The sequence below is a fragment of the Schistocerca piceifrons genome, chromosome 2 (genome assembly GCF_021461385.2).
Source record: "Schistocerca piceifrons isolate TAMUIC-IGC-003096 chromosome 2, iqSchPice1.1, whole genome shotgun sequence".
NCBI classification, from domain to species: domain Eukaryota; kingdom Metazoa; phylum Arthropoda; class Insecta; order Orthoptera; family Acrididae; genus Schistocerca; species Schistocerca piceifrons.
In genome coordinates, this window is record NC_060139.1 from 702,922,796 (window position 1) to 702,935,571 (window position 12,776).

Sequence of the window (12,776 nt, forward strand, 5' to 3'; positions counted from 1 at the left end):
CAGAATGGAAATGTTACATTTCTAGACATGGGTTTCTATTCAAATTATTATGTACCCACTCTCCCCTACAAGTTCTAGAAGTCTGTAATGTGAATTTCCCAACTTTCTGCATATGCATGTACCATCTGAGGTTATCCTGGATTGTGATTCCCAAGAATTTGTCCATTATCCTTTCTTACAATGTCATTTTCTATAGATAATGTCATACTAAATACAATTTGTTTCCTGATATTAAATTCCGTTATTGCAGTCTTTGAAACACTTACATTTAGATGGCTTGCATTGAAATATTTGACTATTTCATTGGTTACTCTGTTGCACAACACCTTCACGCTGCTGTAGACATTGTGTTTGCACACAGTTGATGTATTGCCTGCGTAAAGTATTTTTGTTTTGTTTTTTAATCTTGTGCTGGTGAGGACCAAGTGAAATGAATGTGACAGAAGGTGTTGAGATTGTGGAGGAATATGGACAGGGTATCCTGGCACTGGATCCATATCATGAAATATCGTTAATGACTCTGAATCAGGCAAGGTGTTTGGGGTTTTGAGAGGCTGTAATCAAGTGGTAATGGGTTGGGGATGGCTGAGAGTTTGTGAAGGAAGTGGTTTGTATCTTTGATATGAGAGGCTAGTCTATAAGCAGTTCAATGGTTGACAAGAGTGGAAATTCTTCCAGTGGTTGCACAGTAATGAGCAACAATGGGGTATCCTGGATTATTGAATTTATGGATTTTGGGAGGCATGTAGAAAGAGGATGTGTATATTTGTTTGCACTTTAGCTATCATCAAACATGGGAAAATAAGTGACTGACTTAAAGCAAGGACGAGAGTAATTTGTAGAGAAGAGGTGAATCAATTTGGAGGTGAAATATAGTAATTTGCTACTTGCATAATTTTTAACTGTGATCCAATAAATGGATCAGTACGAGGATAGTATGTATGGTAGTCAAAGTAATCATGATCAGTGCTCCAGACTACCGAAACCCACATGCAACCACGCAGGTTAGGGCCAGTAAGGCATGTACATAGCAAAGGCAAGTCAGAACAACTCCTCTCACACCTTTCCTCTGTTTTTAAAATGTATTTCATTGTCTATCTGATCTTATTAATTGACTAACACAGTGGCTTGTGAGCCTTTCCTTAGTGAGACCTCTCGCAAGGTATGAGCGCCCTCTGGCAATGGTGTTCCTTTCATCAGAGCATTGCTGCATTCTGAAGGTTATGCCAACAGAGGTCACTGGTAACTTACTCCCATCTTTAAGTTTGGTTCATTTGGCCTATTCTATCACATACTTCACCATTTTATATAATTTTGTTAGTTTCTTAAACTTTGTACTTGGGTGTACTGTATTTGTACTGTTATTTAACAACATTGTGAAAAGGAAAGTTGGTACTCACAACATAGTGGAGATGCTGAGTCACAGATAGGCACAACAAAAAGACTGTCATAAATAACAGCTTTTGGCCAGTAAGGCCTTCATCAGAATTAGACAGCAAACATACACATACACACTCATGCAAATGCAACTCACACACACATGTCTACAGTCTCAGGCAACTGAGGCCACACTGCAAGCAGCACCGGTGCATGATGGGAGTGGCGAATGGGTGAGGGTAAGAAAGAAAGAGGCTGAGGGGGGGGGGGGGGGGGGGATAGTGGGGTAGACATGGCAGACAGTGATGATGTGCTGTTGGAGAATGTGGAGGGATGAGGTGGAAAGAGGGTTGGGCAGATACATGCAGTTGGGAGATTAGATAGAGGGAGCAGAGTGGTGGGGAGAGGGGAGGGGGGGGGGGGGGAGCAAAAAAGGAGAGAAGTAAAAAGACTGTGTGCAATGGAGGAATGAGGGCTGTGTAGAGCTGGAATGGGAACAGAGAAGGGGCTGGATGGGAGAGGACAATGGGTAATGAAGGGTGACACCAGGAGATGTTTGGAGATGTAATTTATATATTGCAGGGAAAGTTCCCTCCTGCACAATTCAGAAAAGCTGGTGTTGGTGGGAAGGATCCGTATGGCACAAGCTGTGAAGCGGTCATTATTGAAATAAAGGATGTCATGTCTGGCAGCGTGCTCAGCAACAGGGTGGTCCACATGTTTCTTGGCTACAGTTTGTTGGTGGCCATTCATGCAGACAGACAGCATGTTGGTTGTCATGCCCACATAGAAAGCAGCTCAGTGGCTGCAGCTTAGCTTGTATATCACATGACTGGTTTCACAGGTAGCCCTTTCTTTGATGGGATAGGTGATGCTTGTGACCGGACTGAAGCAGATGGTGGTGGGAAGATGTATAGGACAGGGCTTGCATCTAGGTCTATTACCAGGGTATGGGCCATGAGGTAAAGTTAAACCATTTTGAGTGTGTGTTCTCCTGCCACCATTTGGTGAGTAGACTTTTTATATATCCATTTACATCATTTATGATATGAATATAATAGAGGGAAACATTCCACATGGGAAAAATATATCTAAAAACAAAGATGATGAGACTTACCAAACAAAAGCGCTGGCAGGTCGATAGACACACAAACAAACACAAACATACACACAAAATTCAAGCTTTTGCAACAAACAGTTGCTTCATCAGGAAAGAGGGAAGGAGAGGGAAAGACAAAAGGATGTGGGTTTTAAGGGAGAGGGTAAGGAGTCATTCCAATCCCAGGAGCGGAAAGACTTACCTTAGGGGGAAAAAAGGACAGGTATACACTCGCACACACACACATATCCATCCGCACATACACCAGCGGATGGATATGTGTGTGTGTGTGTGCGAGTGTATACCTGTCCTTTTTTCCCCCTAAGGTAAGTCTTTCCGCTCCCGGGATTGGAATGACTCCTTACCCTCTCCCTTAAAACCCACATCCTTTTGTCTTTCCCTCTCCTTCCCTCTTTCCTGATGAAGCAACTGTTTGTTGTGAAAGCTTGAATTTTGTGTGTATGTTTGTGTTTGTTTGTGTGTCTATCGACCTGCCAGCGCTTTTGTTTGGTAAGTCCATCATCTTTGTTTTTAGATATACATTTACATCATTTTATCAATAACTGATTATTTTCATTGTTATTCAGTATTACGTGCCAGAGCTATTGTTGCAGTCTCTGAAGATGGTGTTTCAGACCAATGGCAGCTTCTGGAGTCAGTGGCTCCTTCTTTTGGCAGAAGAGTTGAATGGGGAGGATGAGGGGTGAGGGAAAAAGACCTAGAGGTTTAAGGGAAAGGGGTAAAGTTCAGAAAAGTCACCCAGAACCCAGGTCAGGGGAGACATACTGGATGGGTTGAGAAGGAAAGACTGATTGTTGGGGACTGCACTGGGTGAGAATTGAAAACTTCTTAGAGCCCACACAGAGGCATACCAACAATCCTTCTTTCCACGAACAATACGAGACTGGAATAGAAGGCAGAACTGATAGAGGTACTCAGGGTATCCTCCGCCACACACCATCAGGTGGCTTGCGGAGTATGGATGTAGAAGTACAGTCATTCTCAAGCTGCAGAAAGGGACCAATGAATTCTAATGTCGATTCCCAGCACAATATAAACGTAAGTTACTATACATGACCATCATCTTTCTCCAATTTCCACAAGGATGCCCTCTCCCCTTGCTGCTAAGCTGAATCACAGCAATAGTTTACTGTTTGTCAGTAGATGAAGAGTGATGGCTTGCTAATTATACATTCAATGTAAATGGATAGATAAAAGATCTACGCACCAAGCAATGGCAGGAGAACAGTCCTTTTGCTTCATCCCTCTTCCTTCCCCTTCAACTGTGCTACTGGCTCCAAAAGCTTGTAAAATTCAAATGTTTTTGTTGTGTGTTCTTGGACTGCGCTTTGTGAATAGACTTTTTATCTCTCCATTTACACTTTATTTTCAGTAACTGATTATTTTCATTGTTATTCAGTATTATATGGTGGTACCATTGTTAGAGATTCTGAATATGTTGTTTCTGGCCAATGGCAGCTGCCAGATGATCTCCATCTTGTAAACAATAAATTTTGAATTAATGAGAAGGCACTGATTTCATATATCAAGCAAACAAGGTCTTAAAATGTGATGAAACACATCTGTTTAAAATGGGCAAAATCTTATATTATCCTCATATGATCAAGCCAAAGTGACAACATCATTGACAGATAAAAACAAAATGAGCTTGGCATCCTCAAACAGGCCATAGTACCAGGAGAACCATTATATGAACAGTGCTTCTGTTCTGAGCAACTTTTATGAGCTGTACCCCTTTCCCTAAACCTCTCCAGTTCTTTTTCTTCACACCTCTTCCTCCCCCTCCAACTCTTCGGCCTGAAGAAGGAGCTACTGGCTCTGATAGTTTGTAAAATTTAAACCTTTTTGTGTGTGTGTTCTCCTGCCATTGGTTGGTGAGTAGATTTTTTATCTATCCATTTATGTTGAATGTATAATTAGGAAACCATCACCCTTCATCTACCGGCAAACAGCAAACTATTGTTGCGATTCAGTTTAGCAGCAAGGGGAGAGGGCATCCCTTTGGAAATTGGAGAAAGATGATGGTCATGTATAGTAACTTATGTTTATATTGTGCTGGGAATCGACATTGGAATTCATTGGTCCCTTTCTGCAACTTGAGAATGACTGCACAAAGAAATACCAGAGAAAACTCTGAGGACCTTGTTTCAGCTTGGCTCTGTAAAGGTAAGTCAGTCTTGATTGCCAAGCAGTGTCAAAATGTCTGCCACATCAATAAATTAGCATAATTTCCCATGTACATCTTGACCCAAAACAACCCTGGAAATATAGCAACGCAGTATCTCCCATTACACTTGGTAATCTTAAATTTCCAGTTTAGCAGTATCACAGGTAATCAGTGAAAGAAATTTGTGAGAATTTTTTAGTGAGTAAAAAGCCTGCTCCTTCAGGATGCCTGTACCTACACTACACTAGATAAGATCTACAATAATTATAAACACGTTTGTCTTGCTTACACTAAATTCAAAAATGCCTACACAATTTTCATAAAGAAACTTTTAACAGATCTAGGAATATGGTTGAAGTGTAAAGAAAAACAGCATGTGACAATAGTGTCAGACACATGACAGCAAATTTGGTGCAGTTAAACTTTGGCAGTGCAACACTCTGTAATAAGGTAGAATATTATTCAGTGTAATAACACATCCTAGGTGTAGTATAATATGCAGCATTAAACTATGTGTAGTACAACCATACTGAAGTGATATAATGCAATCTGTTGGATAATTACATTTATAATATACCTTAGTGTAATAGAGAGTCATGTAATTATTTTGTAACAATTATGCTGTGTCATTTTACTGAATACATGTACGAATATTCAAAAGAGAATAAAAGTATTCTCTTCAATTTTTAAAAAAATTTAAACAAAGAATAGTATTTTCAATAAGGAAGTCATCTGAAGGAGATACACCATCAGCAATAACACATCACAGTATGGGGAAATGTGCCCCAAGTGTGTACACAGAAAGAAGACACACAAAAAAGACAATTGTGAATCAAAAGATGTTTAAGGAGTTCACCCCACTTTCTTGGTGTAAGAGATGTCTATTTCCTTACTTCAGTATCAGTAATTGGTTTCTATGTTTACAATCAGAGGGCCTAGAGGGCATTATGTTGTGACAGAAGCTCCATGCAGTTGCTAGAGATTTTTGACAGTCTTGTATTGGGTAATAATGTGTTTCCATCTACATATTCATGAAACACACTGTCAGATTCAGAAAGGACATCCTAGAATAAAATGAATTTTTGAAGAAAGTCTTGCAAGAAAGAATGTACACAGATGCTGAATTAGTAATCCTGCAGTACTTTGGTTGAGATCCTAGTGTGAAGGAAGTGTTATAATAGTTTTGATGGTGTCAATTACATTCTGCTTTTCCATTATAAACTGCCTAGATGTCGGATTTGTTGTCAACATAGGATAACCATTACTTATCCTACTGTCAGCAGTAACAGTGCAACTGGGCAGATATGGTTATTATACGTGAAAAATCTCTAATGACTATCAAATGTCACCCTCACATTCTCCTATCCCTATATTACAGACAATGAGTGTGATGCATAGGACTGCAGACGAAACAGCAGCCAGCATAATATCAAGACAGGTCTGTCTTAAAAATGCACCATTAATAAGTTTTCATAAAATGATGACAGAGTGCAAAGCTATTACTTATTAACATTTGGAAGATATATGTTTTGTTAGAATAGTCATGACTGCATAATGCAGAGTTAAGGACGGAGGGCTTAAGCTTCCCATATTTTGATGCATGAGTAAATAACCTTTCATATGTGTTGACAATAAGAAAAAATACATAGTTTTAGTGTGAAGATAAGTGAAATGTACCTAGTTCCTCTTCAACAATCTCTAGTTCCCAGTTTAGGCTTCTTTCTATGGCCATCTTCCACCTGGAATATTTTATATCACGCTCTGAAACATGTGAGACATGATCTATTTTACTAATACCCATGATCATAATCACAAATCCTGTGTATTGCTGTATAATATTTGATAATTCCTGTATATGAGTGAAACATACTAAACAAATAAAATAAACTATGTTACATTGCTAGTTAGTTATCTTTTCCTTGTGTAAGTAATACCAATTAGGTCTTTCTGAATCAACACAAGTCTAGAGATTAATCAGCATGAAAAATTTATTTGATGACATAGCTGTAGTCAATAAAAGCTAACAAAAACTACATTGGGTGCTTAATGAAACAGGATATGGGGTAAGTGTTGTGTTTGATAACAACAATATTATGAAAAGGATAGATTGCTAATCATTGTAAAGATATATTGAGTTGCAGACAGGCACAATGGAAAGACTGTTACAGATCAAGTTTCCAGTCAAAGCTGTCCTCTGAAAAGAAAAGAAAATACACACTCATTCACACAAGCAAGCATACATCACCCACTTATGACTGCTGTATTTGGCTGCTCTGGCCAGAATGCAATGGTGTCACATAGACAAGCAGCAATCTGGAGGGGGTGGTGAAGCTCACATAATGCCAGGCACTGAAAGGTGGTTGAAACCTGAAACTGATACCAGTAGGATTTTTGGGGAAAATTTAAGTGGAATCGAAAGAATAGGCAATTAGGAAAGGGAGGTGGTTTATTTGTCGCAGAAGACAAAAAACTCAAATCCATTGAGATAGAAACGGAAGCTGCATGTGGGATTGTTTGGGTAAGTGTCAGTGTCAAGAGTGGGCACAAAATGAGAATTGGATCCTTCTATCGCCCACCAGAATCATCTCCTGATGTAACTGAATACTTCAGAGAAAAGCTCAATTCACTTGTACATAAATTCCGCAATCATACTGTTATCATACAACAATTAAATTGGAAAATTACAGGTTTAATAGTGGTGGGCATGATAAGACATCCTGTGAAACTTTACTGAATGCCTTCTCTGAAAAATACCTAGAACAGATAGTTAGGAATGCCACTCACGATGGAAATATATTGGATCTAATGGCAACAAATAGACCTGACCTCTTTGAGGACATCCACATCAAAACTTGAATCAGCAACCATAATGCAGTTGTGGCAACAATGATTACCAAATTACAAAAGGCAACAAAAACAAGCAGAAAGACGTATATGTTTAGTAAACTAGATAAAAAATCAGTTATGCCTTACCTCAGTGAGGAAACTGAAACTTTCATCACATGGCAGCAGCAAGTAGAGGAACTCTGTCGCAAGTTTAAAAGAATAGTTGACCATGCACTGGGTAGATATGTACCCAGTAGAACAGTTCGTAATGGGAGGGAACCTCCATGGTATACAGTCACTGTAAAGAAACTTCTAAAGAAACAGTGATTACTGCATAACAAGTGTAAAACAAAGTGTAGGGTTATAGATAGAGACATGCCGAATGAAATGCATTTCACTGTTAAGATAGCAATGTGTGATGCCTTCAGTGATTACTGAAGCAGAATATTAGCAAATGACATTTCACAAAATCCAAAGAAATTCTGGTCATATGTAAAGGCTGTTAGTGACACCAAAGTTAATGTCCAGTCCCTAGAAAAGGAGACAGGAACTGAAATTGAGGATAGCAAAGCAAAAGCTGAAATGCTGAACTCCATTTTCAAATGTTCCTTTACAAAGGAAAACCATGGAGAATTGCCTCAATTTAATCCTCATGCCCCTGAAAAGATGAATGAAATAATTATTAGTGAAACAGCTGAAATTGTTAAAACTGAACATAACTCCAGGCTCTGATGGAATTGCTGTCAGATTCTATACTGAATCTGCAGCTGATTTAGCCCCTCTTCTCACTATAAGCTAGAGTAGATCCCCTGAATAAAAAATAGTGCCCAGTTCTTGGAAAAAGGCACAGCTCATACCTGTCTACAAGAAGGGTAGCAGAAGTGATCCACAAACTACTGTCCAGTGTCCTTGACACTGATTTGTTGTAGAATCTTATAACATATTCTGAGCACAAACATAGTGAATTATCTTGAACACAATGACCTCCTCAATGTCAACCAGTATGGTTTTCGAAAACATCAATCATGTGAAACCCAACTCCCACTTTTCTCACATGACATACTGAAAGCTTTGGATCAAGGCAATCAAGTAGATGCAGTGTTACTTGATTTGCAAAAATCATTTGACTCAGTATCACACCTATGCTTATTGTCAGAAGTATGATCATATAGGGTATCAAGTGAAATTTGTGACTGGATTGAGGACTTTTTGGTAGGAAGGATGCAGCATGTTATCTTGGATGGAGAGTCATTGTCAGTTGTAGAAGTCACTTCAGGTGTGCCCCAAGGAAGTGTGTTTGGACCCTTACTATTCATGAGCTTGCACACAATATTAGTAGTAACATCAGGATTTTTGCAGATGATGCACTTATATATAATGAAGTACTATATGAGAGAAGCTGAATAACTGTTCTGTCAGACCTTGATAAAATTTCAACATGGTGCATAGATTGGCAACTTGCTCTAAATGTTCAGAAATGAAAAACTGTGCACTTAACAAAATGAAAAAAACATAATATCTTATGACTATAATGTCAATGATTCACTTTTGGGATTGGCCAATTCATACAAATACCTGAGAGTAACCCTTTGGAGGGATATGAAATGAAATGATCACATAGGTTCAGTAAGTGTAAAGCAAGTGGTAGACTTTGGTTTATTGGCAGAATACTGGGGATAAGCAATCAATCTACTAAAGAGATTGCTTAAAAATCACTTGTGTGATCCATCCGACAATATTGCTCAAGTGTGTGGGGCCCATACCAGATAGGACCAACAGGGGATATTGAATGTATACATAGAAGGGCAGCACAAAATGTTACAGGTTTGTTTAATCCATGGGAGAGTGTCACAGGGATATTGAAAGAGCTGAAATGGCAGACTCTTGAAGACAGGCTAAACTATCCTGAGAAAATGTATTAACAAAGTTTTGAAAACCAGCTTTAAGTGATTACTCTAGGCTCTAGGGATATGCTACAGTCCCCTATGTATCACTCACACAGGGATCATGAGGATAAGATTAGAATAATTACTGCATGCACAGAGGCATGCAACCAGCCATCCTGGTGGATGGCTGGTTGGTAGTCATACTATTATAAAAAGCTGTTCAATGATTGCACCAGAGCTTGTACATGACAAGGCTGCTTTCAAAGGTGACTAGGCCTCTGATGGGGTAGGATAAGCCCATGAAAGGACTAGAATAGGAAGTGCTGGGTGGAGGACTGGGCAGGTCTTGCACCTGTGTTGGGTTGGGTTTGGGATTGGAAGTTGCATGGAGGTGGGCTAGGGTGTTGTGGGGGTTGGATGGGCAACCAAACACCACTTTAGGAGGTGTGGGAAGCACCTTGGGTAGCATGTCCCTCATTTCAGGACATGATGGTAAATGATCAAAGCCCTCACAAAGGACGCAGTTCAGTTGTTTAAATCCAGGTTGGTATTGAGTGACAAAGAGGGTGCTCCTTTGTAGCTGGTTCTTCATGGTGCTGGGAGGACTGTTAAAATGCAGGTATTGCTGGTGGTTGGAGGTTTAGTGTGCATAGGGTGTGTTGGCCTTCAGTCCAGATCATGAAGATATCATCAATGAACCTGAACCAGACAGGGTTTGGGGTTTTGGGAGGCTAGGAAGGTTTCCTCTAGATGGCCCATAAACAGGTTGGCATAGGAGGGTGCCATGTGTGTGCCCATGTGTGTGCCCATGTGTTTGTTTGTATAATTCTCTTCAAACAAAGTAGTTGTGTGTTGCGATAAAGTAAGTAAGTTTCATCAGGAATTAGGTAGTGCATATGGAGTCTGAATGGTGTCAGGGAGCTGTAGTGGTCAATAGTGGCAAGACCTTGAGCAAGAGAGATATTGGGGTATGGGAGGCACCATCAGGAGTGATGGTTAGGGATCCGGGAGGTAAAGGGGTGGGGATGGTGGAGAGTCAGTGAAGGAAGTTGTGGCTATATTTGACATGGGAGGATAAATTACACCACAGGTAAGTGGTGTAAACCATGATAAGTAGGGAGCCAGGCAGTAAAGGGGGGAATTCTAGACACCATATCCATAATCTATAATGCCTGCTGACATCCTACTGCCAGCTTGAGGCACCACTATCCAATCCACACTTTACCCATAGAGTTCTTAATCATTGACCCCTCATGGCACCCAGATCCTGTATATCTGTTCTTTTTTCCACTTGCTACAGTTTTGGGGCCAAAACTCCCAATTCACTAAATCCAGAGCTTAAACAAGCTCAGAACACTGCTGTTAACCTTTGCACCAAAATCCTCAGCCCCAAAGGCCTTCTGTTCAGCTCTACACTGAAATTTAACCGTGCAATTGTCAAAGACCTACCCTCCTTCTCTCAGTCCTTGCAGGAAACATTAATTTGCCAACTCTCCCTCTAACCAAAGCCAATATAATGCCAACATATAATCCTACCTCTCCCACTTCATGCTACCATCTCACCTTAACTCTCTTCCTCCTCCCCCCCTCCCCCTCCTACCTAACCACCCCCTGGTCACTTTCCAGGGTTTACTTACCTCCAACGTGCCTCCTATGCTTCCCCAGGTCTATTCCTAACAACACCAACTTTTCAGCAGAGAAAAGACAGCCATACACACCCTCACAACAAATACTGACCTGATCATCCTAACTGCAGATAAAGGTTTCATCAGTGTCACAGAGATTACCTGAAGTAAGATCTCTGCCTGTTTTCTGACTTATCCACCTATAAACTCTGTCATAGACATCCCATCCCAGCTGTCCAAATAACCTCCAATCCTTTCTTAAAGCCTTAGGCCCTTTCCAGAACCTCTCTCCTAAACCTATCTCCCTCCTCAACTCTATGACAACCCGCACATCATACTTCTGCATGCTCCCCAAAATCCACAAAGCCAAAAATCCTGGAAACCCCACTGTAGCTGATTATTGTGGTCCTATTGAAATATCTCATACCTCGTCACTCCAACAAATTGCCCAAAATCTAACCTCTCATGTCTAAGATACCAATCACTTCCTTCATCGACTCCCCACTAATCCCACCCCTTTACCTTTTGGATCCCTACTTGTCACTGTTGATGCCACTTCTCTATACACCAATATCCCTCATACCCATACTCTGAGGACTCATGGTCTCATCACTACTGAACACTACCTCTCCCAACATCCTTCAGACTCCATCCCACTACCTCATTCCTCGTACACCTTACTAACTTCATCCTAAGACACAGCTGCAACTGTTTTGGAGGGAAGCTATACAAACAAATCTGCAGCACTGGGCCCAAATCCATGGTCTACTTCAGGTTCAGTGATGATATCTTCCTGATCTGGACTCAGACACAAGACACCCTATTGTCATGCCTTCACAACCTCAACACCTTATCTCCCATCTGCTTCACATGTTCCCACTCAACACAGGGTGCCACCTTCCTGGCTGTAGACTTCCTCCTCCCTGATGGCTCCGTCAAAACCTCTGTCCACCTTGAACCTCCAACAGCACCAGCAATTCAACAGCTGCCACGCTTTCTACCCCAAATAATCCCTCCCATACATCCTGCCCACCTGGGCATGGTGTATTTGCATTCACTAGTACTCCCTTGCCAAATGTGCTGAAGGTCTCAAAAAGTCCTTCACAGAGATGCACTATGTCTCAGGCCTAATGCGCAAAAGATTTCCCTTGCCTTATCCTCACATGCCTCCAGTCGTCCCACCACCCTCAAGAACCAGATACAAATGAGTGCCCCCTTCATCACCCAGTACCACCCCAGACTGGAACAACTGAGCCACGTCCTTTGTTGAGGCTTTGATTATCCATCATCATGCCCTGAATTCAGGGACATCCTAACTAGATCCTTCCTACACCTCCTAAAGTGGTGTTCTATCACCCTCCCAATCTCCACAACATCTTATCCCATCTCCTATGAAATTTTTCCAATCCCAATCCCTTGCCACAGGGATCATATGCATGCGGAAGACCCAGGTACAAGACCTTCTCAATCCTCCCACCAAGCACTTCCTATTCCAGTCCTGCCACAAGATTATCCTATTCCATCAGAGGTACGACTGCCTGTTAAAACAGCTGTGCCATATACCAGCTCTTCTGCAATCACTGCATAGCTTTTTATGTTGGTATGACTACCAGCCAGCAGTGCACCAGGATTAATGTCCACCACCAAACTAAGGCCAAGGGCAATGTGGACCTCCCTGAGGCACAACATGCAGTTGAACATGACTTTAATGGCTGCTTCACAGGCCAGGCCATGTGGATCTTCTCCTTCACCACCAGCTTTCCTGAACTGCACAG

The 12,776-nt window shown here is 41.1% G+C and overlaps 1 protein-coding gene across 1 annotated transcript in view; it reads right to left on the reverse strand.

Annotated features, from left to right (window-relative positions):
* Window positions 1-12,776, reverse strand: part of LOC124775762 (glycerol kinase-like) — a 277,797-nt gene that overhangs the window by 11,814 nt on the left and 253,207 nt on the right. The window contains exons 11-12 of the mRNA XM_047250592.1: window positions 6,358-6,425; window positions 5,558-5,578 (exon numbers count right to left, since the gene is read on the reverse strand). Coding sequence (XP_047106548.1) covers window positions 5,558-5,578; window positions 6,358-6,425 — 89 coding nt within the window. The remainder of the gene's footprint in view (window positions 1-5,557; window positions 5,579-6,357; window positions 6,426-12,776) is intronic.